We start from the raw sequence: 26,813 nt of genomic DNA, 5'->3' as shown, positions 1-26,813 counted from the left end.
GAATCTTTCATCTTTTCTACATGGGCAGTTTTGTCATCTGTGAACAGATACGAGTTTTATTTTTCCTTCCTAATGCATATAGCTTTTATTTCCTTTTCTTGTCTTACTGAGTAAGTAGCACTTCCAGGACAGTGTTAAAAAGGAGTGGTGAGATGGAACATCCTTTTCTTGTTCCTGATCTTAGTGGGGAAGCTTCTAGTTTCTTGCCATTAACTATGCTGACTGCAAGAGGTGCCTGGGTGGCTCAGTCGTTAAGTGTCTGCTTTCGGCTTGGGTCATGATCCCAGGGTCCTGGGATCGAGCCCCACATCGGGCTCCCTGCTCCGCAGGAAGCCTGCTTCTCCCTCTCCCACTCCCCCTGCTTGTGTTCCCTCTCTCGCTGTGTCTCTCTATCAAATAAATAAATAAAAATATTTAAAAAAAACAACTATGTTGACTGCAGATTTTTGTAGATATTATATTAAGTTGAGGAAATTCCCTTCTATTCCTAGTTTGCTGAGAGTTTTTATCATGAATGGGTGTTGGATTTTGTCAGATGCCTTTTCTGCATCTATTTTATGATCATATGATTTTTCTTCTTTAGTCTGTTGATGTGATGGATTACATTAACTAATTTTCAAATGTTGAACCAGCCTTGCATACCTGGGATAAACCCCACTTGGTCATGGCATGTAATTCTTTTCATACATTGTTGGATTCTATTTGCTAATATTTTGTTGAGGACTTTTACATCTATGTTCATGAGCAATATTGGTCTGTAATTTTCTTTTCCTATAATATCATCTGGTTTTGGTATTGGGATAATGCTCGTCTCCTAGAATGAGTTAGGAAGTATTTCCTCTGCTTCTGTCTTCTGGAAGAGATTTTAGAGAATTGGTATATTTTCTTCCTTAAATGTTTGGTAAAATTACCACTGAACCCATCTGGGCCAGCCTTGACTTTTTTAAATGTTTATTTTATTTTATTATATATATTTTTAAAGATTTTATTTATTTATTTGACAGAGAGAGACAGTGAGTGAGGGAACACAAGCAGGGGGAGTGGGAGAGGGAGAAGCAGGCTTCCCACTGAGCAGGGAGCCTGATGTGGGGCCCCTATTTTATTTTATTTTAAAGCTTTTATTTATGTATTAGAAAGAGAGAGAGAGAACATAAGCAGGGCAAGGGAGAGGGAGAAGCAGACTCCTGTGCTGAGCAGGGAGCCCGACCTGGGACTCCATCCCAAGGCCCTGGAATCATGACCTGAGCTGAAGGCAGACACTTAACCAACTGAGCCAGCCAGGCATCCCCTGAATTATATCTTTAATAGCTGTTGTATTTCATTGTGTTTGTTCCCTTCAGGGATTCCAATTAAGTACTAGTTGGTTCTTCTTTTCCTGTTATCTGTGGCTTTTTTCTCCCTAATCCTTTTAAAAAATTATTACTGTTGGGGGCGCCTGGGTGTCTTAGTCCATTAAGCATCTGACTCAGCTCAGGTCTCGATCTCAGTGTTGTGAGTTCAAGCCCTGCCTTGGGCTCCATGCTGGGCCTGGAGCCTACTTAAAAAAAAAGTAAAAAGAAATTATTATTGAAGTATAATTGACATACAATGTTACATTAGTTTCAGGTGTACAGCAGGGTGATTCAGCAGTTCTGTACCTTATGCATTACTCCCACAGGTGCAGTCACCATCTGTCACCATACACGTTGTTAATATTATTGACCGTATCCCCCATGCTGTACTTTTGATCTCCGTTGACTTATGTATTTTATAACTGGAAGTACCTCTTAATTCCCTTTATCTATTTCACCCATCCCTCCACCTCTTAATCCTTTTAACATGGCAGATCCCAGAAAGCATGGAAAAAGAAAAATGACTTCCTGAAGATGTATCTCTTATTTTCCACGAGGTAGGAACTACAGGCAGAGGCCCCGCTGGACCCGGTTCAGCTTAGCCTAGGAGAGAGCCTGCAGACTATGAAGTTCATGAGGCTCACCTGTGTGACTCAGACCTCTACCCTCTGGATGGTTCCAGGTCCTCCACCCTGTGGAGTTGGTGCATCCATAAATGTTGCAATGGCAGATGCATGAGCCCTCAGTCCACCTGCAGTGGGACGCTCAGCACTGCCCCAGAGCATCGTATGTGTCTCCGAGTCTTCTCTGCTTCTGTGGTGGTGTCAGGCTCACTTGGGTCTCAAGACATGTGGCTCCTTTCCTCTCTATGGTGCTGTGTCCGCCTGGACTCAGAATACATGTTCTTTCCCTTAATGCCACCTCAAATCAGGCATTTGGGTGTAGCAGACTTTTACTAAAGTTTGGGGGGGGACAGAGGAGAGTTATTTTAAAGAACAAAGAACAAAAAAGATTGGTTGTTAGACATTCTTATTCTCTGAATCTCTAGACCATTCCCCCCAAAGGAGTTTTCTTACTCCTAGCTCCTCCTGGAGCCTCAGCCTCCCATCAACTTTCAGGCTGCTCCCTTCTTTCTTTTTTATTAAAAATTGGTTTTCTTTCTTTTTATCATAAAATATATATAACATAAAACTGACCATTTTAACCATTTTTAAGTGTACAATTTAGTGGCATTAAGTACAGTCAGAACATTGTTTCTAGCATGTTTTCATCATGTGAAGCTGAAACCGTGCGCCCATTAAGTAGTACCTCCCCATGCTTCCTTCTGCGCTCTCTCTGCTTAGTAGCCTTGTTTCATTCGTGTTCATTCCCTTCTGTCCTGGTCATACTGAGCAGAGTAGGGCCTCATCCCCTACCCAGCTTGGCTCCAGCCCTGCCCGTTGATGACATACCTGTGTCCACTTGAAAAAGAGAAAGAAAAAGACTGTTCTGGGTCTCCATCTGCAGCAACTCAAAGCACATTTTCAATTCTGCTTTGAACTCACAAACACAGGACATGATTAAATTCTCAAGCAAGAATCCCTTCCCCACTAATGTGTGTAGCCTGGAGGGGACCATAGAAAGAGCTATCCTTCCAGACGTGAATTATACCCCTTAAGAAGCAGATATAGCTGTTCTAACTTTTTATCAGTTTTCTCCACCCTCCTCCCATTACATATGTTTATTTGTGTGTTATTTAATGTTTCTTTTTCCCATCAGGCTGTGACCTCCAGGAGGATTCGCATTGTGTCTCTTGTTTTCCACAATTAAACATAGCACCTGGCACATAACAGGCACCCAAGATATATTAAACAAATGAATGGATGAATGCATGAATGAGTGGGTGTTTTATAGGAGACCCTTGGGGCCAGGGACTCTGCAACATCACCATGTTACAACTTCTTTCTCCTGGGAAGCAGATAGAAACAACTCCTGCTTCTGTTACTTCTCAAGGATTCCGGTATACCCAGGACCACTCGTCCCTTTCCCAGATGATAAGCTGCTTGTTACAGCAAAGGAAGCAGTGATGTAGCATTTGCAAGTATCCTGCTACGAGCTCCTCATTTCAGAACTTAGGCTGGCTTGCTTTCTACATTGCTCTTAAGGGGAAGGAATGATCTTTCCCTTCAGTGTTCTCAAAGAGGTGAGCGTTTTGTTTGGGTGTTAGCATAGGCCTATGATTTCTGCCCCAGGGAAAGGTGAGTAAAAGGGTGGCCAGAACTCCTCCTCTGCCTGAAAGAATCGCCTGGGTTTATGAAGCCTAGCAGTGGTCAGAGTAACACCTTCTATGTCCACCCCAATGATTCAGGCCACGGCAGCTTGAGGGCCCAGAAATCTTTGGCCCAGCAAAGATTTTGCCTTCAGCTAGAGTTAGCAGCCCAGCATTTACTCTCTGGGCATTGCTTGGGGTGGATACTTGATCAAAAGTAAAAGGACATAAAACCCTTTGACAAATGTTTATTTCAGTAAATAAGATATTTAAGTGGCATTATACATAAATGATAATCTGAGGTGTCTCTTCGTGATATGAAAATATCCATCATTTCTTTTAGTGACCAAGTCTCAGATTCTGCTAATACCATTGTCACTTGTGGCCAATATTTAAAAAGGAAGGAAATTACAAAAGGCAATTTTGGAATTGGGAGGTGATGGGTTTGTTCATTATCTTGATTGTGATGATAGTTTGGCAGGTGTACACGTATGTCAAATCTCATCAAATTGTACACTTTAAATATGTGTAGCTGTCAGGAGATACAGAATCCCACCAACAGAAAGAGCCCTGGGTGCCCACGTTAAAGAGGAAATGTTGTGTAATAGTTCAGTGACCGTATTTCAGTATAATTGGGATTTTTGGGTAATCCTATGTATTTTTAAATTCCGTTAAAAACACTACTCTGGCCTCCGGACTTTACCAGACAATCCAAGGAGTCATTGGCCTGAACCAGGTTAAACACCCATGCTCTAAAGAAACAGAATAGCCCTATACATGAGATGAGACTCTTGTGTTCTGGCCTACAGGGCCTCTTGTACAGGCCAGTCCCCATCTGGCTGCCCCAGAAGGAAGCCAACCAGTGGATGTGCACAGAACTTCCCGGTGCTTTTTATTGCCTCATTTTTTTTTTTTTAAGGTTTTATTTATTTATTTGACAGAGAGAGACAGCAAGAGAGGGAACACAAGCAGGGGGAGTGGAAGAGGGAAAAGCGGGCTTCTTGCTGAACAGGGAGCCTGACTCAGCGCTCAATCCCAGGACCCTGGGACCATGTCATGAGCCGAAGGCAGACGCTTAATGACTGAACCACCCAGGTGCCCCTTATTGCCTTATTCTTAATGCAAACAATGTTCACCAGACATTAGAGGAAAGACTGCCAATGCAAAAAAGAAACTAAGCAAACAGCAAAAAATGGCTTCAGAGGAAAACCATGCAGGGAACAATAGAAAAAAAATTTTTTTTAAGCCTCTCTAATTACTATTCTCAGTAATTAGATTCAAGAAGATCTCACATCCATAAGGTTTGCCTTATGGAACAACAGAGAATGAGTTCTCAGAAAGTAAAGATATTGCTTACATTAAACATTAATTTGAAGATCTGGAAAATAAAGGAACCTGGGAAACAGGAAGAAATAAAGGAACAGAAAAGGTAAGATTTGGGGAATCTTGTTGCTTGTCGAAAAGAAAGAGGGTACTTGGGATTTGCTGGCTCGTTCCAGGAGTGGGGGGTATGGTGGGTGTCGTGGACTAGTGTGGTTGATTGCCCTGACTTCTCATTCCACCCTTTATTCACACCCTTGCACTGTGGCTTTACATCACGTTCTGGAAGAGGTGGAAATCTAATTCCACTGCCCCTGAATCTGGGCCAGCCTTTGTGACTAGCTTCAGCCAGCAGAATGTGGCAGAAGTGATGTGCTATATTGGAGCTGAGCCCTAAAGAACATTTTGAGCTCTCGGAAAGCTGCCCAGCCATCATGAAAACAAGCCTAGGCTGGCCTGCTGGAGAGTGAGAGATCACATGAACAGCGGTGATCCATCCCAGCTGAGCCCATCGTCGGCCAGTCAGTTCCCAACAGATTTGGTAACGAGCATGAGTGAGCCCAACTAAGATGAGAACTGTCTAGCTAAGACCAGTACCAAATCACCAATCTGCAGAATTTTGAGCTAAATAAATGGTTGCTATTTTAGTCAGTTACATTTTGGGATAGCTTTTTTACTCAGCAAAAGCCAATTGATAAAAACCAGCTCCCTCCCTACCTCCTTACAGGGTGCTCTCCTATATTCTGCAGAGGCTGGAAAGTGGAAAAATACACTTACCAGACTCCTTTGCAGCTAAAATTAAGAATATAAAATGAGGGGTGCCTGGGTGGCTCAGTCGGTTGGGCGTCAAACTCGTGATTTGGGCTCAGGTAATGATCCCGTGGGTCATGGGACCAAGTAGTACCCTGTTGGGCTTTGTGCTCAGTAGGGAATCTGCTTGGGATTCTCTCCCTCTGCCCCTCCTCCTCCTCACATGCTCTCTCTCAAATAAATCTTTAATTAAATACATAAATATATAAATGCACAGAACTACAAATACATACTTAAAATGACGTCTGACAATTAGGTGCCCCATCAGAGATTCCTGCTGCCACTTCTGCTGAGAGCAAGGACACAAATATGTGAGAGTCTAGAGCCAGTCTCAGCAGTTAGACTTGGCATTCCTGCATTGACTAGACATTGAGACAGAGCCGGGTGGAGCTGGGGGTGGCAGCAGGGGCCTTCTCACTTCTGACTGCGGTTATGATGATGTGCTCTTACTCCCTTGGCAGCCTCTTGCTGCCTCCCCCCTCTCCAATTTTGAAACAAATGAATTCTCTGTATTAAATTCCTTCCTGTGGGGGAAAAAAAAAACTGACCCTGTTAAGTGTTGGTGAAGTAGAGGACTGAATTGAATCGCCTGAAACCATCAGTACACTGCTGGTGGGAGTATAAAGCGATGCAACCACTTTTGGGGAATTGCTTGGATGCTCTTTTTTTTTTTTTTTTTTAAGTAGGCTCCATGCCCAATGTGGGGCTTGAACTCACAACCTTGAGACTAAGAGTCACATGCTCTACCAACTGAACCAGCCAGGCGCTCCTGGAAGCTTCTAATAAAGCTAAACCTACCCTATTGTCCAGCAATTTTTAAATGAGGGCTTAACTCCACAAAAAGATTTATACATGAATGTTCATAGCAGCTTTATTACTAGTAGCCCAAACCTGGAGAAGGCCAAATATTCCATAGAAAATAGAATGAATAAACAAATTGTGATATATTCATATAATAGAATACCGCTCAGCAACGGAGGAACAAATTCCTGATACATGCAACAACATAGATGAACGTCAAAAACATGTTGAGTAGGGGCGCCTGGCTGGCTCAGTCAGTGGAGCATGAAAATCTGAGTTCGAGTACCCCCATTAGGGGTAGAGATTACTTAAAAAAAAAAATGCTGGGTGAAAGATGCTAGACACAAAACAGCATGTATTATTTGATTTCATTTATATTAAATTCAGGAACAGGCAAAAACTAAACTACAGTGTTGGAATCAGAATAATGAATTGGGGTTAAGATCGATAAAGGGGTACAAAGGAACTTTCTGGAGAGAGAGAAATATTCTAGATTTTGATCCAGGTGCTGGTTACACAGGTGTTTACTTAGGTAAAAATCAAGTGGCACACTTAAGATTGATACATTTCACAGAATTATGCTTCAAGAAACAAAGCCCTTTCATGTGCAACGTAACTACAGTGGTTTCTGTTCTGCACTGGTACCAGATCCTAGGGGAAGGGCCCTAGGACAAGAGACAGCAAGAGGGGCTGAAAGCCAGCACGGCAGCAGCAGTGAGGCAGAAAGCTGGGGCCATTGAGGGATGTGATCAGGGGACGGCTCCTGTATTTGGGGGAGGTCTGTGAATTTTAGGAACTCTGGTAGCTTGGAAGCCACATCCTGTCCATGCACTCATTTGCTTGTTTTCCCACAAATTTCAGGTAAACGTCTGTTGCCAAGCAACTTCCGCCAGTGGTTCTCGGGAAGGATGGGCAGGAGAACAGTGCCTGAGTGGCAGGTGACCAGCAAACAATGGCCTGAGGCTGATGAAGAAGCCATGCTGACTGACCACAGGGACTGAGCCCCGGAGAAGCCACCTGCAGCAGGGACTGACCCCCAAGCTGACATGGGCCACGCCCTCTTCTCCTGAGACCACTGAAAGGTAAGGTGAGCTTATACCAGACCCTGTTATGTCCAGAGATCTCATGTGGCTGGTCAAGGATAACTCCTGGAAGCCGGAGGACTCAGAGGCCCTGAATTGCAGGAAAGGAAATACTAGAAGAAAAGACACTGGAGTGGGGCGCCTGGGTGGTTCAGTCAGTTAAGCATCCAGCTCTTGATTTCTGCTCTGGTGGTGATCTCAGGGTCATGGGGTCCAGCCCCCTGTGGGCTCTGCGTTCAGCAGGGAGTCTGCTTGGGATTCTTTTTCTTCCTCTGCCCTTCCCTCCCCACCCCGCCCCCCAGCCTCTCCTGTCTCTCTCTCTCTCTTTCTGATAAATAAATCAATCTTAAAAAAAAAAAAAAGAAAAGACAACACTGGAGTATCACTGGCAGTTTCTCTTGAGAGGTAGCCTTAGGAGTACAGATTTCATTTTCTTCGTCAAGCATTTCTGGTTTTCCCCATATTAACTATATAAGCATATAATTTTTCCTCAGCTTTACTGAAAATATAACTTTTTTGTAATGAAATTGGCAGTGTGAAAAATAAAATAGTTTAAATAATAGCAGTTTAAAAACTTATCTGAAACAAGGTTGTAAAGGCAGGGCTTATATTTTGTTTTTCAGTCTTGGAGAGTTCCCCGAAGGGACTCAGACGTCAGAACATTTCCCTTTTGGGGGCCTTTGGGGTCATCTGTCACTATTCTTTGGGCCTGACTCTGCTCTCTGGGGGGAAACGTGAGCTGGTGGCCGCTGAGTCAACACATATGAGCTATAACCCTCGTAGTAGCACTGGCTAGGGGACTTGGGCCCCCTGTTTGCTTATGAGTTTTAAAATGGAGGCAGACCGCACAGGCCCTCACTGGAGGGGTGGGGGTGGGCACCTGGGATATAAATCACTCTCTTGCCCTTCCACTAATAATTGGACAGCAATCAATAAACTCTACTTATGAGGAGATAGAGACAAATCTAGAAACAGACTCTTAACTATACGGAACAAAGTGATGGTTACCAGAGAGGACGTGGGTGGGAGATGGGTGAACCAAGTGACAGGGATTAGGGAGTGCACTTGTCATAATGAGCCCTGGCTGATGTATGGAAGTGCTGAATCACTATATTGTACTCTTGAAACTAATATAACACTGTATGTTAACTGGAATTTAAATAAAAACTTCAAAAACCCCCAAAATGAACTCTACTCATGAAATGGGGTGGAATGCAGTCGACAGTAAAAGGTAAATTAATATAAATAGCCAGATAGGGATGATTTTACATTTAATTTACTTTAAAAATTTTCATTTTGAAATAATTTCAGACCTACAAAACAGTTGCAAAAATAATAAAATGTTTACATCTTACATGACCATAGTACAATGATCAAAACCAGAAAATTAACACAGATGGAGTATTAGTAACTAATCCAAACTCTTAGTAAGATTTCCTCATTTGTCCCACCAATGTCCTTTTTTTCGTTTTCAGGGTCCAGTTCAGGATCTCCCATTGCTTTCAGTTGTTCTATCTCTTTATTCTGGTTTAATCAGGAATAGTTCCTCAGTCTTTCCTTGACATTTTTGGAGAGTAATTCTGTAGATCAGTGCTGTCCAGTATACCTTTTTTAAAAACTCTCCAATAGAATATTCTGCAGTGATAGAAATGCACAGTATCTGTGCTGTACACTATGGCAGCCATTAGCCATATAAAAATAGCATTTGAAACGTGGCTCGTGGGGCTGAGGAACTGAGTTTTACATGGTATTTAATTTGTGGGAAATGGCTGCCATGCAAAGTGGCTACTGTATTGAACTAGACACCTGTTGAATGTCCCACATTTGGGTTTTTTTTTTTAATTTTATTTATTTATTTGAGAGAGAGACAGAGAGAGCACAAGCAGAGGGAGCGAGAGGCAGAGGGAGAAGCAGACTCCCAGCCGATCAGGGGACCCTCCATGAGGGGCCCGATCCCAGGACCCTGGGACCATGACCCGAGCCGAAGGCAGATGCCCAACTGACTAAGCCACCGAGGCACCCTGAGAGTTAGTGTTTAATGGGTATAGAGTTTCAGTTGGGGAATGTACAAGTAACGTACATGGGTTCCAGTTTCTCCACATCCTTGCCAACACTTGTTATTTTCTTGTTTGTTGGTTTTATAATAGCCATCCTAAAGGTTTATATCTGCTATAGACCAAATGTTTATGTCCCCCCCATACATATTTTGAAACCCAATCCCCAATGTGATGGTATTTGGAGGTGGTATCTTTGGGAGGTGATTTGGGTCATAAGGGTTTAGCGCTCATGAATAATTAGTGCTCTTTTAAAAGAGACCCCAGAGAGCTCCCTTGCTCCTTCCACCACATGAGAACAGAGCAAGAAGACTGTGTCTCTGAAGCAGCAAGTGAGCCCCTATGAGACACCAAATCTGCTGGCACCTTGATCTTGGACTTCCCAGCTTCCAGAACTAGAAATAAGTGTTTGTTGTCTGAGCCTCCCAGTGTATGGTATTTTTGTTATAGCAGCCCAAATGGACTAAGATAGTATCTCATTGTATTTTTGAGGAAGATGTATTTTTTTTTTTTTTTAATACAAGGTTAGAGACAGGGGTGATAACTGCATTTGGAAGCCAGTCACCACACTCCCATGTTCTTCCTGCAAGAATTAGATATGAGGTCATGGATTTGGTGTAGGTAGCAGGAAGGAGGAATTCTCAAACCCATTGACGTTTACCCTGTCTTGGCTAAACAAGGCAGAGCTGGCTCTATTATAGTTAGTTGAGTTCAGGTGTGATAATAACATTTTGTAAATGCTGAATGTTGTGAAATATCCACAGGGTTACCAATAAAGTAATAAAATCTCATCTAAAAAGTGTTCAGGCATATTCCTGTGGTTTAGTTTGGGAGCACTGGCTTTGAAGATAGGTATGTATGCAGGCATTTGCATGTGATTTTGGCCAAACTTCTTAACCCCTCCCCTTGAGGAGAGAGAGAACCTCAAGCCGACTCCCCACTGAGTGCGGAGCCAGAGGCAGGGCTCGATCTCCCGACCCTGAGATCATGCCCTGAGCCAAAATCAAGAGTCCGACACTTACCTGACTGAGCCACCCAGGCGCCCAGTCTTTCTTTCCTTTTTAAGTTGCAGTATAAAGTGTAACAATCTTAAGTGTACAGCTGATGCATTTTTACATATGCACAAGCCCATGTGCCCACCACTCACATCAAGATATAGAGCATTTCTGGGGTGCCTGGGTGGCTCAATCGGTTAATCGTCTGCCTTCAGCACAAGCCATGATCCCAGGGTCCTGGGATCAAGCCCTGAAGGGAGTCTGCTTCTCCCCCTGCCCCTCCACACCCCACCCCACCCAGCTCGTGCACATGCTCTCTCTCTCTCTCTCAAATAAAATCTTTAAAAAAAAGATATAGAACATTTTCATTCCCTGCAAAAGTTCCCTTGTACCCCACCCCAGAAGTAACAAGTGAATGATTTCTATTTATGTAGATGAGTTTTGCCTCTTTTTGAACCTTGCCTTCCTTGCAACTGAAGGAACAGACAGCATGTATTCTTTGTGCTTGACTTGATTAGCTGTGGTGCCTATTTATCCCGGTGACATTCATCCATGTTGTGTGTATTAATTGGTTGTTCTTTCCCACTGCTGTATACTATTCCACAATGTGAGCACACCACTGTTTGTCTCTTCATCCTCCTGCTGATGGAACCTTTGGGTTGTTTCCAGAGTTTGCCTATTGGGAACAAAGTCACTATGGACATTAGCTATGGTGCACGTTTTTAGGTGGACACACAGCTAGGAGTGGTGGCTGGGTGATAGGCTTGGCATGTTTAAGTTTAGTAAGAACTGCCATTTTCTGATTCTTTTAATCTCTCTTAAAGTCACATAGCTTAGAGTATTTAGTGGGCTCTAAGCTATGTGACTTTAAGCCGGTACCTGGAACACAGTGGGGGCTCAATAGTTGCTGGTTTCTGCCCCAAGCAGAGGAAGGGCCAGGCAGTTGGCAAGCAGTGTGGGAAGGTGCCTACCCCAGACCCTTGGGCAGAGAAGCCTTTCCCACACAGCACTCAAGACCCACACCCAGGGGGCGCCTGGGTGGCTCAGTCCTTAGGCGTCTGCCTTTGGCTCCGGTCATGATCTCCCCCGTCCTGGGATCAGAGACCCGCGTAGGGCTCCCTGCTCTGCAGGGAGTCTGCTTCTCCCTCTCCCACTTCCCCTGCTTGTGTTTCCTCTCTCGCTGTGTCTCTCTCTGTCAAATAAATAAGTAAAATCTTAAAACAACAACAACAAAAAACCACATCCAGGACCGTCGCGTCCCTGCCCAGCTCTCACCTCCCAGCCTCTTCCCACCTCGATCCTGTTTCCCCAGGCGTCGCCCGTGTGAACTTCGCGTGTCACCCGATATTTATTGAGCACTCACTGTGTACCAGGCCCTGGGTAACCCAGGTACAAACGACATAAAGACCCTCCCCCCTCAAATTACTCGGCGGGAGGAGTGATTGCTTCGCGTAGGAAGCATGGGGACCCAGCCGACCACTGACTCCGAGGCTTGAATTCTAGCCAGATTCTGGATTTCCCCTGGACGTTGCTCGAGACAAACAAGGAAAGAAAATAATCTGATCCTCTGTGCCCCAGTAGGAACCTAGGTCGATCCCGGAGCGCCGGTCCAGCGTGTCCAGGCCCCTGAGCCAAGGCCAAGCGTCCGCCCCCTCTACCCAGGGGCTCGGGTGGGCCGCGAAGCCCCGCCCCCCGCCGTCTGGCCAATGGCCGCGCGGTCCCGCCCCTCCCCGCCGCGCCCCTCCTCTCCGCCGTTGGGGAGGGTTCCGGAGTGTCGGCGGAGGTCGGCTGGTCGCGGGGTGGTGGCTACCCGAGGTAAGTTAGCCGCCCCGGGCGCTCTGTCCGGTCGGCTCCCCTCGGGGAGGTGGCCAGCGGCGTCAAGAGCCGAGTGAGACTCGGGAGTCCGCCGGGGCGCACGGGGGTCCGGGGACGGGACTGGGTGCGCGGAGCTAGGGAAGAGCGGGTCCTAAAGTACACGCAGTTCGCTGCAGCGAGGGCTCCCGGGGGTGGCGCGGGGCGTCTGCTCGAGTTGGAGGGGAGATTGGGCGGGAAGGAGACAGGTGCCGGCTGCTGAGCTCCTCCAGCCCCCCGCAGGGAGAGGGTGACCCCGGGGCGAGGCCTAGCCGCGGTGCGCCAACCTACCGGAGCCGCGACTGTGCCTAGAGTCCAGGGCCGCCGTCCTCCCCAGGGCCTTGACAGTTCTCGGTGGTGACACCTGCTCAGAACAGCCTCCCTCCCTCCGCGGTCCTGGTCCCGGTCCCACCAGGAATCGGAGCCAAATTAGTGAGGCCTCGCCCCTCTTGGCCGGGCGGTTATTTCTTTCCGGGACGCGCTCAGAGCCTACGGGGCATTCGGGTAGACAGCTCTCCTCGCAGCGTCGGTCCGCCCTTCTCTGAGACCGGAAGGAGGTGCTAGGAAAACATTGAAAAAAACAAAAAACAAAAAACGACGTTCTCCTATGCATGCTGTGGAGTCTCACAAACTTCTGGAAGGACAGCGATCTGAGAACCGCGACTGCCATAGAGGGAATGCACTCAGCCTGTCTGAACGATTTACAGTCCGTTCAACTGTTTCAGCCTCCCAGGCACACGCTCATCCAGCGACTCCCCTCACCCAAGCCGTGGCCTTGGTCGCTCTGGGGCTGTGAGTCTCACTTGCTGCAGCAGCCCCTATGTTCTCCAAGGTGTTATATGGTGAGCTGCAATGAGGCAGCAAGTCCTGGGTTCAAATCCTGTCAGGGCCACTGGTCGGCTTGTGCAACCTGGCATCATTTCTCCTCTCCTAAATGAAAGAAACCGAGGATGTGGCTGCCTATAATGGACCGTGAATAAATGTGAACAAATACGGGCTTCCTTTCTTTTTGGTTGGAGCATGTTATACTTCCATACTCCCCCAACCCCGCCCCTTTTTTAAAGATTTTGTTTTTTTGTCACAAGAGAGAGAGAGCACAATCATTAGAAGCGGCAGGCAGAGGGAAAACCCACTGAGCAAGGAGCCAATTTGGGATTCGATCCCAGGACCCTGGGATCATGACCTGAGCTGAAGGCAGACGCTTAACTGACTGAGCCACCCAGGTGTCCCCATACTCCCCAAACTCTTATGCCTAAGGGCTGAGGCTCAGATGCAGGAGAATGTATTACCTGATTCTCTCCTGGTACCTCCCTGGATGCCATGGAAGAGAAGGAGAAAAGGGTCATTTAACCACCTTAGAGTTGTTCTTCACTCATCTCCTGAAGGCTCAGAGGACTCCTCCCCCCCCATCTCCTTGATCCTCTTGATCTCTGTCATTAACACTTGCCCCAGCAGGAATGTGGCACCTGGTGGCTAGCAAAGCAAGGCATGCAACATGAGGCTATGAGGCTCTGCAGCATTGTCTCCTAGAGTCCCACCCAAGCCAGGCACCTATGTTTTTTGCTGTAGCCTGGCCCTCTGTCTTCCAACCACTTCCTTCCCACAAAACCCACTTGGACATGTCATAGCATCTCAAGCTTCACTTGTTCAAAATGGAGCTTTGGAGTCCTCTCTGTGCCACAGCTTCTCCACCAGATTCTCTGGCCTCCCTAAATGTCACCATCCATCCACCTAGCGCCTGAGGAATCATCCTTGATTCTTCTCTCTTCCTCACTTCCCACATCCACGGCACACCAGGAATCCAACCACCTCTCACCACCTCCATGGGCAGCATTCTGGCCATATCCATCCTGCGGCCCCTTCCTTTAGCCTCCTGATTTGTCTCCCTGCTTCCATCCTGGCCCCTCCACAGTCCAGTCCTCACAACTACCAGGGAGGTCTTTAACATAAGTCAAATCCTTTCCCTTCCCTGCTCAGAACCCCCTTGATGGCTTCCCATTTCACTCCAAAAAACCCCCCAAAACAAAGACCCCAAAGTCCTTTCCTGCAACACCCCACATGAGCCACCCCTCCTAACCTCCTTGACCTTGATCTCTGCCCCTCCCCTCAGCTTTCTTAACCTGGACCACCCAGACCTGCTTTCTGTTCTTTTTTTTTTTTTAAAGATTTTATTTATTTATTTAATTGACAGTGAGAGAGGGAACACAAGCAGGGGGAGTGGGAGAGGGAGAAGCAGGCTTCCCACTGAGTAGGGAGCCCGATGTGGGGCTCAATCCCAAGACCCTGGGATCATGACCTGAGCCGAAGGCAGTCACTTAACCAAATGAGCCACCCAGGCGCCCTGTGCTTTCTGTTCTTCAAACATGCCAAGCTCATTTCCACCTTAGAACTTCTAATTTGCTGTGCCCCGCCCCCCCGCCCAAAACGCTGATCTTGTCACAGCCCAGAATGCCTCAGCTCAAATGTCACCAACTCAGAAATACTTCCCTGATCACTCCAGGGGTTCTGTCTCATTATCCTGCTTTATTTATAGCCTTGGTTACTATCTGGAATTCCTATTTCTGTATACATTTACTGATTTGTTTTCTGTCCCACCCCAATAGAATATAAATTGGATGATGGCAGAGATCTTGTCTTTCTTATTCCCTGCAGCTCTCCCTGAGGGGGGAGGCAGGTAAGAAACTCTCAGACAACCCCATCTATAATTGCAAGTTGTGGTAAGTGCTACCTAAGCAACTAGTAGCAATTGCTAGTAACTGAAGCACTTGAACTATTTTATTGTCAAAACAAGCTCTCTAAGCCATTTTCGGGGTGAAGAGAAACCTGTAAAAGACTGGTAATATGCCCCAGATCACACAGTGAGTGGAACCAGCCTCCTACCCTAAGAACATGTATGTGGCAAGCTTTAATGGTGGACTTGCAGTCAGGTTCTTTCGGGCTTGCAGTCATGTTCTGGAAAGAACCTGATCCTGGATCCTGAAGACCCCTGTTCTTTGCTCTTCCACTAACTAGCAAGCCCCTTAATTTCTTGGTACTTCATTTTCTTCAGCTTTTAAATGGGAAGACCCTATTATTATTTTGGGCTTTTTGTTTTTCTAGTACACCAAAGAAGCAGCACTTCTTGGTGGAGCCCTCTTGCTATCAGCGGCTAGGGGCACATATGGCAGGGCGTCAGAACCCTCCCCAACGCTGACCAACCTGCAGGGCAGAAATGGGTCCTAGATCTGAATCTGATTTCTTTTGGTCATCAATTCATTTTTAAGCAAACTTATTGAAGGCCTCTAGGACTCAGGCAGTAATAAGATTGGATGATTAAAGAAAGAAGCAAACATTCCAGAGAGTTGAGAAAGAAAGGAGTCATTGCCTTTTGTCCGACCCCAGTCCCAACTCTGCTGCCCTGTGTGGTGTGTTTTCTTCCAGTCTTTTTTTCCCTCTCCGTCAGTCCTTTTATGTGCCAGAGCCCTCTGTCTCTTCAGAACCTGGACAGCGATGACGTTTGCCGAGGATAAGACATATGAGTATATCCGCCACCATTACAGCAATTTTGTCGACCGTGTTCATGTTCCGGAGATCCTGCCTTACCTGTCCTGCCTCACCACAAGTGACCAGGTGAGCCAGGGCATGACAGCCCGCCGCTGACGCGGGACAGGGCCGTGGGACTCAGGGCTTCGCCCCAAAGCCACGGCCAGCTCCTTGCTTCTCCATCATCTGCATCCTGCTTCTTGACCTTGACGCTTCTCTGGCCCACAGAACAAAGTGTGGTTCAGGCTGGCCTTTCCCACGCGGCTGAGCTCCCTCTTGCGTCCATACGGTGTAGTGCTAAAAAAAACAGGGTGCTGGCTGTCTGAGATTTCTGGGCTTCAGTCTCCTCACGTGCTCCCACCGGGACCTTCCTTTACTTCATCTCTCTTGTCATTGTTCCTGCTCAGTGTTGACTCCCTTCACCTTGTCATGGGACCCTGTCCTGACAGGGAGCCCAGGGCTCAGTTTTGAGAGTTCGTGGGAGCCAGACCGCCCTAGCCTCTCAGACCTGGTTGTGGCCCCAGGTGAAGGGCTGGCCGCCTCGCAGTTTTAGCTGCTCCCAGTGGCGCAGGCCTGTGGTTGACAGGATCCAGCCCCCCTCCCTTGTATTTGGGGGCTGGTGGGGATGCCTTGTGACTAGTTCTGCAGGAAATGTTTCCTGTGGGTTTTCGTTTCTGCTGTCTGGTTGCCCATCTGTATGTAGGAATTCAGTGCATATAAAACCTCTGTCGCCCTCAGATTCCTTATCAGAATCTCCCAGCGCCCCATCCTCCTAATGCTTAGACTTAGCTTCCTTTCTCTGTCCCTTTTGCCTTCTTTTTGTCATATGTTCCCTGCATACCCTTTCCTCTTCTGCTAATCCAGACCCTTTCTTTTTACCTTTAGGGCTCCCTAACCAAACCCCAGGCTTTGGTGACGGACTAACTGGGATCTGCCTGTAGGATCTTTGTTACCTTATTTCTGCTAAGCCTGTTTCCTCACCAGTAGGAGTAGGGACAAAAGCATTAAATAAGATAATTCTCACAGCATCCTGAGCACAGGGCCTGGCACACAGTAAGAGCCTATTTCCTGATAACTGCCCGTAAACTTGGGCCCAAACACTGGCCTTGTCCTGGGCTCTGACCGAGCTTCAGATGGCTGCCTCGCTCTTGTGGGTACTTGGAGCCTCTCTCTTGGAGCTGTCCCCTCCTGAGTGGGGAAGGGGCCAGGGCCACCTGGCTTGATCAGGGCAGCTGGCTGTGTCTTCCAGGACCGACTGCGGGCCTCTTGCCAGCTCTCTGGGAACCAGGGCACCCTCTGGGAGCTCTTCAGGAGCCTTCGGCGGCGGATCGGCTGGGTGGAATCCCTCATCAAGGCGCTAAGGGCCTGTGAGCTGGTGGATCTCGCTGACGAAGTGGCCTGCATCTACCAGAGCAACCTGCCTGGTGAGCTTCCTGCCCTGGCCCTCCTCATGGAACCCCTGTCGGTTCCCCTGGCCTCCATTCAGCCTGTCCCCTCACCCCTGTACCTCCTGCCTCCCTCTGTCACCCTCCCTCCCACGACTCCCTGGCAATAGATAGACCTGGGTGTAGATCGCAGCTTAGCTTCTTGCTAGCCATGTCCCTTTGGCGAAGTCCAGTCTTCTCCTCTGTAAAATGGAACTAATGGCCAGACATCTGCATTGTAGGACTGTGGTGGTTGGTGGATGGCATGTTGAGTGCTTAGCTGGGACTGGACACCTCCCATGTGCTCAGCAAATGGGGCTTCCTCTAATTTTTGTTTGCTTCCCACTTCTTTCTCATTTCCTCCTGTCTCTCCCTCAGTTTACTCTTCTCCTCCCTTCACTGTCTCATCTTTCTCCCTCATGGGTTCCTTCCTTCCTTTCTCTCATCTCTTCCTCTCCCCTGAACTTCCCCTGGAGTCTTCTCAGTCCCCCACCCCAGCTGCCTAGTTACTCCTCAGCTTCCTCTCAATGCTCCCTGCCCGGCCAAGTGCCCAGAGGGGTCTTGTGAGGTCATGTCTGAGTGGTCAAAACAGGAAGAAAACTCAAGCCAGCCCCATTTATGTTTCAGACCAGAGATAACTCCTGAGACCCTGCTCAGATTTACAGCCTTAGAATAGCCTCCTGTTTGCTTTCTTTCTTTTTTCCCTCCCTCCCTCCTTTCCTTCTTTCTGAGGGGTCAGTTAGTGGTGACAGCCACCCACAAGGAGGAGGAGAAAGCCACTGGGTTCCAGAATGCCGGGGGACAGAGAATTGGTGACCGCTGACCCAGTCTGGGTGGTAAGAGGCTTGTGAGGTGCTCCCCCCCACCCCGCCCGCTCCATTCCTTCTATCTCTTCTTGTTCTTGTACTCCCTAGCTCCTCTCTCCTGCCTGCTACTGCCTCCCACTCAGTGAATCTTGTCTCTTCTAAGTACATCCTCCATCAGGACAGCTTTGGGAGCCATGGGGGCCTGCTTGTCATTGGCCTGGGGGTCCAGGAACACCCAGGCCTCTCCTGATTCCCCCTTGACATCACTCTCTCTTTGTCCCCCAGGGGTCCAGAGGCCACAGTTAGCTCCTGCTGAGGTTCCACAGCCTTCTAGACTCGCTGTGGCCCCCAGGGCCCCCTACAACGGCTACAGAGAGGAGGAGCCAAGTTTCCCCATGCCTGTCCAGGACACCCAGCCACCAGAGTCCCTGGAAGAGGTGTGTCCTCACAATCTACTTTGGGCTCCCTGCTTTTGTGTTCCTGTCTGCCCAGCTTCTAGAAGCTCTCTTCTGTCCCCACCATGAATCATGCCTAATCTCTGCTCAGAACCTCAGGGCTCCCTCAATGGAAGGAGGCTCCAAACCAGCTTTCAGACTGCTGACCAGGGCTTCACCCTGTGGTGGCCCTCAACCCTCTTATCAGCCAGCTGTGAGGTCACAGTTTTGTGGTCTTTGCAGTGGTTCATGTGATGAGATGGTGAACTAGATCAAGCGACCAGGGAATGACCGGTGGAGGGATACTGGGGAAGCAGGAGGTAATGGGGTGGTTGGAGTAATTATTGCCAGTTCGGAGGGGAAAATGACTGATTCTGTTGGGATGTGCTGAGTGGGCAGTGAGGTCTCCAGGAGATGCCAAACCATGGACTTGAAGCCCAAGAAAGGGGTCTGTGCAGCAGCCGCAGACAGGGGGACCTTTTATAGGGCAAGGCAGGTGAATAGAGACTCCCATGAGACGGTGTGTGTTTCTGTGAGGTAGGTTTCTATAGACAGAGGGTCTGGCAATGACCAAAGCCAGGGCAAGGGGCTTCCTTGGTTTCTGTACTCCGTTGCACGGGCTGAGACCTGTAGGAGATGCCCACTCCTGGGAGAAGCAACTGCCTCATTTATATTTTCCCTCTTGCAGAGTTCAAAGAAAGTCCCACAGATGCCCCATTTTGGGGCTGTCCTGAGGAGGCCATCCAGCCCCCTGGAGCCCTCCTCTGACATGGCAGCCTTCAGCCCTCTGACCTCCAGTGGACTTCGAGAGCAGGACACAGAACTGGGCAGCGCCCACACGGCAGGTATGTGTGGAATCTGGAGTTCTAGGGCCTCTCCAACCTCCCAGTGAGGGTGAAGAGTAGGGCTGCCCCTCTGGCTTCCTTGGACAGGAGGCAAGGGTGGGAATAAAAGGAGTTTACCTCAGGGAGCAACCCAATTCCTTAGAGGGTGTATCCGTATTTTCTTTTTCTTTTTTTTTTTAAGATTTTTATTTATTTATTTGAGAGAGAGAATGAGAGAGAGAGAGCACGAGAGGGAAGAGGGTCAGAGGGAGAAGCAGACTCCCTGCCAAGCAGGGAGCCTGATGCGGGACTCGATCCCGGGACTCCAGGATCATGACCTGAGCCGAAGGCAGTCGCCCAACCAACTGAGCCACCCAGGCGCCCCTGTATCCGTATTTTCTATGTAACAAATTATTCCAACATTTTGTAGCTTAAAATATGACTCTTTAGCTCATGATTCTGTGGGTTAGCAATTTGGGCTGGTTCAGGGTAGTTCTTCAGATCTTGGCTGAATTCCCTCTGTGTACATGCTGGTGCCCACACACGTACGTTCTGCGTAAGCCCGTTGGCCGGGGCACCTTGGTTCTCTTCAGCGAGTCCTCCATCCTTCACCAAAGTCTGTTTCATGGCTGCTGAGCAGAATTCTGAGAGGGCAGGCTCCTGGGGCAAAGGCTCAAAGCTGGCAGCGTTCCTCCAGCCTCATTCTGGGCCAGAGCAAGTCACAAGGCCAGTGCAGAGTCAAGGAGTCAGAGAACAGACTCCATCTCTAGACAAGAGGACTGATAGTTACATTGCAGAGCGTGTGGATACAGGTAGGGGAAGAGGATTAGGGCTCCTTCTGGACTCTACCAAGAGGACTGACTCTGTAGGGGTTTTCCAGGACCTGGAGGACAGTGCAGAATGCCTGGGCCACCTACAGGCAGGGGAGCCCTTAGGCATGCCCTACTCCAAATGGGGCTCTAGCTCCCAGTGAATCACTAAAACTTCTCAGCCCCCAGAGGAAATATGATTTTCATCAGGTAAGAGCCTGGACCTCCACACCAGATCTCAGCACTCCCCCTCAGGAATATAGAGCTGTCCACTCTGACCTTTCAGGCTGGCATTTCTCTGCATTGTCATTTCCCAGACTGTGTTCCATGGAACACTATGGCCTGCCCTACTTTGGGTGCCCCGGGGACAGCCACAAGGCACATGAACAGTTAAAGGCTCAGAGAAGCCATTTTAGTGCCGTACACTCCTGTCGCCCCAGAACTCTTCCCCCAGCACCCATTTATACTTTACAATGTCAGCTTGCCATAGAACACCTTTTAGGAAACGCTGCTATGGACCAGGGAGGCAAAGGGCACTTAGATTTCAGTATATGCACGGACACAGGTCCCACAAGATTCTGTGGTGTGTTAGATTTTGGGGGGGCGGGGTGGTACATCAGAATGATTCCTGGCCTTTGTCAGCGTAGGGCCTGGCATGTGTGTTCTCAGAGTTCCATGGGGAAAGCCTTTATGGACTCTCACCACCTGCTCCCTCCTGCTTGCCCCAGTTCAAGCCCTCGTGTCAGGGATGGCTTTGTCCCTGCACCCCTTTCCCCCCGAGTCCGTAGGCCTCCCAGGAGATTTGTGCACACTGGGGGCTGCTTGGGCCTCTGGTGCCCTCTGACTGCTGTGAGCTCTTCTGCCTGGTCCAGAATCGCTCCTGCTGGGCTGGCCGGGGCTGGGGGGGGCGGGGAGGCGGCAGAGGGAGGAGCATCCAGAATTTCACCAAGCTAAGGAGCCGGCACAGGAGGAAAGGGGGGTGTCCCAGGCAGGAGAAGAAAGAGCAGAGGATAATGAATGATCTTCAAGCTCCTAGATGCTGTTAGGGGGAGGGACTGTTTTACTCTTACGAGAGGAAAGACTCGGCTTTAGGTCAAGGACTAAAGGGTAGGTAGGACCGAGGATGTGCCTGCGGCTGTTGGACCCTCGGGCCTGGGTGCAATGACCAAAGGGACGGTGGACACTCCCCAGGTAGGAATTTGGGAGGCCTGGATGCAGTAGGGATTTGAGCTGGGGTACGGAGGCCCTTCTTCAGCCGTCTGATCCCAGGGTGACTGTGATTTTAGGGTGACGGTCCTGTGGTGTGTGTTTCCCTTTTTATTTTGCCACCTGCAGGCATGGCCTCCAGCCTCACCTTGCCCTGTGGGCCTGTGTCTCCGACTGCCTCCTTCCAGCCCTTGACCCGTTCCATCCCCAGGGCAAGCCGTTGGCCTGCACCCTCCGTCTCCGCTCCGCCTCCTGGCACCTCCTCCTTTTCCACAGGCTCGGCCTGTGCAGGGGGTGCTGGCGACCACGGTGAGCCTGGTGTCTGCCCCAGTGGGGCAGGGGTGTCTACCAGCTCGTTGACCACCAGCACAGCACCCTCCAGGGTGCCTGCCAACTCAGCATTTGACAGAACAGTGCCTTCCAAGTTGCCTGCCTGCTCGAAACCCTCAGGGGCAGTGACCACGAATATGCTCACGAGTCAGCCACCGTCCAAACTGCCTATCAACTCAGTACATGCTGGCACAGCACCACCCAGAGTCCTTGCGGGCCTGGTGCCTAAGCACAGGATGTCCGCAAGCACGGTGCCCAGCAGGGTGCCTGCCAGCACAGTGCCCACCCTCAGGAGCAACATACCCTCAGGGGTGAGTCTTTGCCCCTCCTAGCAGTCATCCAGGCTTTTCCCCCCTAGCCCTGTCCTTGGACCCTTTCCAGGCCCCATTCTGTCTCTAGCCTGGGCTGTCCCAGGGCTTCTGCTCAAGGGTGTAGAGATAGCTGAGATCTGGCCTCATCCAGACCCCACACCACGAGCTTTAGAGTAATAATAATCATCCGAGCTCTTAAGTGCGGATGCCTCAGGAGGGTTGGGTGGGATGGCCACCCCCACTGGTCATGTGCCTCGGCCCATTTAGAGCTCGCAGCTCCCTGTTAAGCTCAGCAGTGCCAGGTTGCAGATGGAACGGTGAGGGGTAGAGCAGGGTGGCCTGCCTGCCTCAGCGCCTTGCTCTTTACCACCGGGAAATCCAGTCTGGCCCTCCGTGACCCGGGCTTTACAGACAGCAGTCTTAGGTAGCATTAACCACTGACGCAGCAGCCCCCCCCTCCCCAGCTGCCCCCTCTGGGCCTGCACATCCAGCCCAGCTACTGCTGTCTGCCTGGAGGATCCAAGTCCAGGGGACCCTTTAGGCACATGGCCAGGCCTCTGACCCTGTAGCTCCTCCATGGCCCTCGGCCCAGGCAGAATGTCAAAATAGGATGGGGCCACGACCACCAAGGGCTCCAGGGGGGTGGGAGTGAGCTCACAGGCAGGCCAGTGAGCAGTGAGAGGGGTGCCTGGGAGGAAGTCACTACTGATACTGTGGCAGAGCCTTGGTCCCCTCCACCCCCACTGCCCTCCTGTACCATCAATGGGTTGAGTCTCCCAAGGGGGGGGGCGGCTTCCTCCCCGGACTGTGGGCTGGGAATTGGAGGGTTGGGTTGCTAGTTCATGCCCTGGCTGGGAATGGGGCCACCCAACTTGGCCATCTCCCTGCCGTCCCCAGTCCCTTCCAGCCCCTCCTTTCTCTCCCAGGAGACTGCAGCGGCTCCAGTACCCGCCGGCGTCTCCACCAGAGACAGCTTGCCCAGGCTAGACCCCAGCTCCGCTGGCTGGGGCTCTGAGTTGGAGCTGAGCAAGCCAGGCAGGCTGGCCTCCCGGGTGGACAGTGAGCCATTCTCGGGCTGCTCTGCGGACCTGGCCCTCAGCTACAGCGAGTCCTTGGATGCGGGGCCTGACAATGCCCCAGAGGAGAACGAGTACCAGTCGGTGGATTCCATTCGGATCCAAGTGGCCCAGGACCCCAGCGTCGAGCTGCTGGAGGGTAATCCTGGGCCGCGTGCCACCCCGCAGCCTCTGGTGGAGGAGGAGTCCGTCCAGGCCAGCCTCTGGGCTCCATGGCTCGGGGCAGCCGCCGCTGGGGTGCTCCTGGCCATGATCCTGACCATGGTATACAGGCGGCGCCTACTCCAGTGAAGCCCTGGGCCCTCTCTGCCATGGATCTACTCCCTTCCCCATGGGACATCCAGCCCAAGCATGGACTGTGCTGTCTTCCTGCCTTGTCCCTTTTGTGGGGCTGGTGGAGCCTGGGTCAGAGGGGAGCCAGGGGGCCTCAGGCCAGATTTCTGTCCCAGCTCATGCCCTCCCCATGTGCTCTAGACCTCGCCCACCCTGCAATCTTGGTTGTCACCTTTATTCTCTGGAGGAGGTGAGGTGCCCCTATCCGGGCTGTATACCCATTTGTCCAAGTCCACAGATCAGGAGGTGCCACTGGATTGTGCAGGGGGTTATCAGTGCCCCCATCCTGCCCTGGTGCCTGGTGTGCAGCAGGGTGGGGGACCCCACAGGACCTTGCTCCAGACCCCAAAAGCCCAGCCAATGCTCCAGGAGCATCAGGGTAGTCCATCTCCAGGGACATGGCTGCTTGAGGTCCATCAAGAAGTAGAGGAGGTCCTTGGGGCGCCTGGGTGGCTCAGTCGTTAAGCGTCTGCCTTCGGCTCGGGTCGTGATCCCAGGGTCCTGGGATCGAGCCCCGCATCGGGCTCCCTGCTCTGCGGGAAGCCTGCTTCTCCCTCTCCCACTCCCCCTGCTTGTGTTCCCTCTCTCGCTGTGTCTCTCTCTGTCAAATAAATAAATAAAATCTTAAAAAAAAAAAAAAAGAAGTAGAGGAGGTCCAGGCATTCTCCTGGCCCCTGGGGAACGTAAGGCAGCTGCTAGGCTGAGTACTGCCTCTGAAGCCCCTCTCCAGCCTCCTCACCCCCCCTTCCTTTTCCTTCCCTTCTGGTCTCCATGCTCTCTAGCTGGGGGGGAGGGGGAGAGGGATTTGGGGAGAAGAGGCCTGCTGGGCTGAGCTCAGACCAAGGTTTGGATTCCAGCTCCACCCCTTCCTGGGCTGTGTGGCCTTGGCAGATGATCAGACTTCTCTGGTCTTGCTTCCCCACATGTGAATATCATGGCTCATCTCCACTGGGTTCTTCTGAGATCGAAGCACACAAGTGTTTTGTCAAGTGCCTGACCCAGAGTTGGTGAAGACTGATAGCTTCCCCTACCTCTCCCCTGCGCCGCCTGGTAGACATGAGGGCATTAAGAGGCAGAGTGCCCAGTGGGTAAGGGTGTTACTCTGCAGTGTGGGGTGGCCTAGGCCTGCACCCCACTCTTAACTTTCACTCACTCTGTGCTTTGTCACTCTGTGCTCTTGATTAACCTCTCTGTGCCTCCGTTTCCTCAGCTGTAAAATGGGGATGAATAGTAAAACTTCCTATGTATAAAAACATAGATCTCCTAGTGTTGTGAGGATTAAATGAGCTTATCTACATCAGCCCTAGAATGGTTCCTGGCATTTATTAAGCGTTGGATACATGTTGTTACAAACGTGGAGGGGCTGGAGCACTTGGTTACAGCTTACCAGGCAGATTCAGACCCTACTGCCTACCCCTCCCCCCCTTCTTCATCCTGTGCATTGAGTCTTTGGGGAGTGGGAATGGAGGAATGTCTACTGGGGCGGCTGTGCAGGCTAAGGGCTGGGGTGCCCCTCAGCAGCCAGATGGATTGGGGAATATCTTCGTGGGTTTTTTTCAGGCAGCCATTTCTGGAGCCACTTCCATTCCTGTGCTCTGCAAGAGACAGACTAAGCTACCTGGGAAGGTACCCCCCAAACTGTCAGCTGGTAGGTTCTCTACCCTGCTTTGGCCACTTTGGCCTTGCTTTGTACTGCCCTAGGGGGCTTGAATGACCTGTCCCTTTCCCCCTAAACTTCTTTTCAACCCTCGCTCCGATCCCAGCAGCCTGCACCCTGAAACTAGGAGAGGTCCTTGCCCAAGCTATCTGTACCACCCCCCATCACCCTTGCTCTTAGCCAGCCCTCTGCGCTCTCCGTCACTCGCAGATACCCGGGTCAGTAAACAATTCATGCACCGGTACTAGTTTTATTTTTTTTTTTAAGATTTTATTTATTTATTTGAGAGAGAGGGAGAGAAACAGTATGAGAGGGGAGAAGGTCAGAGGGAGAAGCAGGCTCCCCGCTGAGCCGGGAGCCTGATGTGGGACTCGATCCCAGGACTCCAGGATCATGACCTGAGCCGAAGGCAGTCGCTTAACCAACTGAGCCACCCAGGCGCCCCTGGTACTAGTTTTAATGTGTGACTCTCCCAGGGTAGCTTTGGAAAAGAGTATCTCAAGAAAGCAATGTGTAGTCCCAAAGGATGCTACTTTGCTGGTGGAATTTCAAGCACAGTGACCAGCCGTGTGGGAGACACCTTTAGCTAAGGTGTGTAGGAATCATTCAGGGATCTACCAGGCACTTTTCTTTCTTTCTTTCTTTTTTAAGATTTTATTTATTTATTTGACAGAGAGAGGGAACACAAGCAGGGGGAGTGGGAGAGGGAGAAGCGGGCCCCCCTCGGAGCAGGGAGCCCGATGCGGGGCTTGATCCCAGGACCCTGGGATCATGAGCTGAGCAGAAGGCAGACGCTTAACGACTGAGACACCCAGGCGCCCCTACCAGGCACTTTTCACCTGATGCTGCCCAGAAGCCCTAATCTGGCCTATGTGGAGCAGCATCCCTATTTTGGTGGTTGTCAACTGAAGGCCTCTAAAATGCCAACTTCAAGCAGAGGAGGGAATTGGCCAGTGTAATGAGGCCTGTGGCCAGGAGATGGCTTGGGATAGTCGATGTGTCTGATCTCAGGAATCCTGGGTTTGGAGTGTGGCTTTCAACTGCAGGAGGGAGACGCAGACAGGTTACCCTCATCACCATGGCCTGGACCATGTGGAGTCCGGAACCCTAGGAAGGGGGAGAGGACGTCTGCCCCCAGTGTGGGGCCCAGCCACCTATCCCTGGAGGCTTAGGAGAGCACACCTCAATTCAGGGTAAAGGCTGGGGTGGGGCCAGAGGCCCAGTGCCATCCTAACCGGTTGGGGCAGACTCACCAGCAGTCAAAGTATGCCTATCAGTCCCCCTCCACCTTCTCTCTCCTGCTGAAACGTTTTCCTCAAAACCCAAGAGCCACCACGGCTTCTCTCCCTCTGGGAAACACAGACCTTGTTTGATGACCTACCGAAGCCAGACCAGTGCTTGTACCCTCACCTTATTTTACTTGTTGGATACACTCAGATTTCATCAGACTTAGGGAGAATTTCTGGTTAGAGATCAAGAAGACGCCCCTTATCCTGCCAGGCTTTGGATTAGTCATACCTTCTTTCAAGAAACATTATTATGGAAAATTTTCAAATACAAAAATAGAATATAAGAAAATATATATAAGA

General features: G+C 50.1%; 1 protein-coding gene across 7 annotated transcripts; it reads left to right on the top strand.

The window, feature by feature from the left end:
- The first annotated feature begins 1,114 nt into the window (after positions 1-1,114).
- MAVS (mitochondrial antiviral signaling protein) lies at positions 1,115-24,867 on the top strand. 7 transcript variants are annotated; one of them, XM_028118520.2, is made up of 8 exons: positions 12,389-12,456; positions 15,096-15,166; positions 15,969-16,101; positions 17,264-17,438; positions 18,530-18,681; positions 19,367-19,523; positions 21,647-22,158; positions 23,085-24,867. In XM_028118520.2, the coding sequence occupies exons 2-8, from the start codon at positions 15,108-15,110 to the stop codon at positions 23,523-23,525; spliced, it is 1,629 nt and encodes a 542-aa protein (XP_027974321.2). In that variant the 5' UTR covers positions 12,389-12,456; positions 15,096-15,107; the 3' UTR covers positions 23,526-24,867. The 7 variants fall into 7 exon arrangements, with proteins under 7 accessions (XP_027974327.2, XP_027974321.2, XP_027974326.2 ...); XM_028118526.2 differs by lacking the exons at positions 12,389-12,456; positions 15,096-15,166 and adding an exon at positions 1,115-7,592; XM_028118525.2 differs by lacking the exon at positions 15,096-15,166.
- Positions 24,868-26,813: the final 1,946 nt, after the last annotated feature.

Source organism: Eumetopias jubatus, unplaced genomic scaffold, assembly GCF_037043125.1.
Source record: "Eumetopias jubatus isolate StellerSeaLion01/CBP00866 unplaced genomic scaffold, mEumJub1_p1.0 scaffold_9, whole genome shotgun sequence".
NCBI classification, from domain to species: domain Eukaryota; kingdom Metazoa; phylum Chordata; class Mammalia; order Carnivora; family Otariidae; genus Eumetopias; species Eumetopias jubatus.
This window is presented reverse-complemented; position numbering and strand designations above follow the sequence as displayed.

Coding starts and splice junctions, on each gene's coding strand:
- MAVS (XM_028118520.2), top strand. CDS start 15,108: ATGATGGCAGAGATCTTGTCTTTCTTATTCCCTGCAGCTCTCCCTGAG. Junction 16,102..17,263: donor GCCTCACCACAAGTGACCAG/GTGAGCCAGGGC, acceptor TGTGTCTTCCAG/GACCGACTGCGGGCCTCTTG. Junction 22,159..23,084: donor GGAGCAACATACCCTCAGGG/GTGAGTCTTTGC, acceptor TTTCTCTCCCAG/GAGACTGCAGCGGCTCCAGT.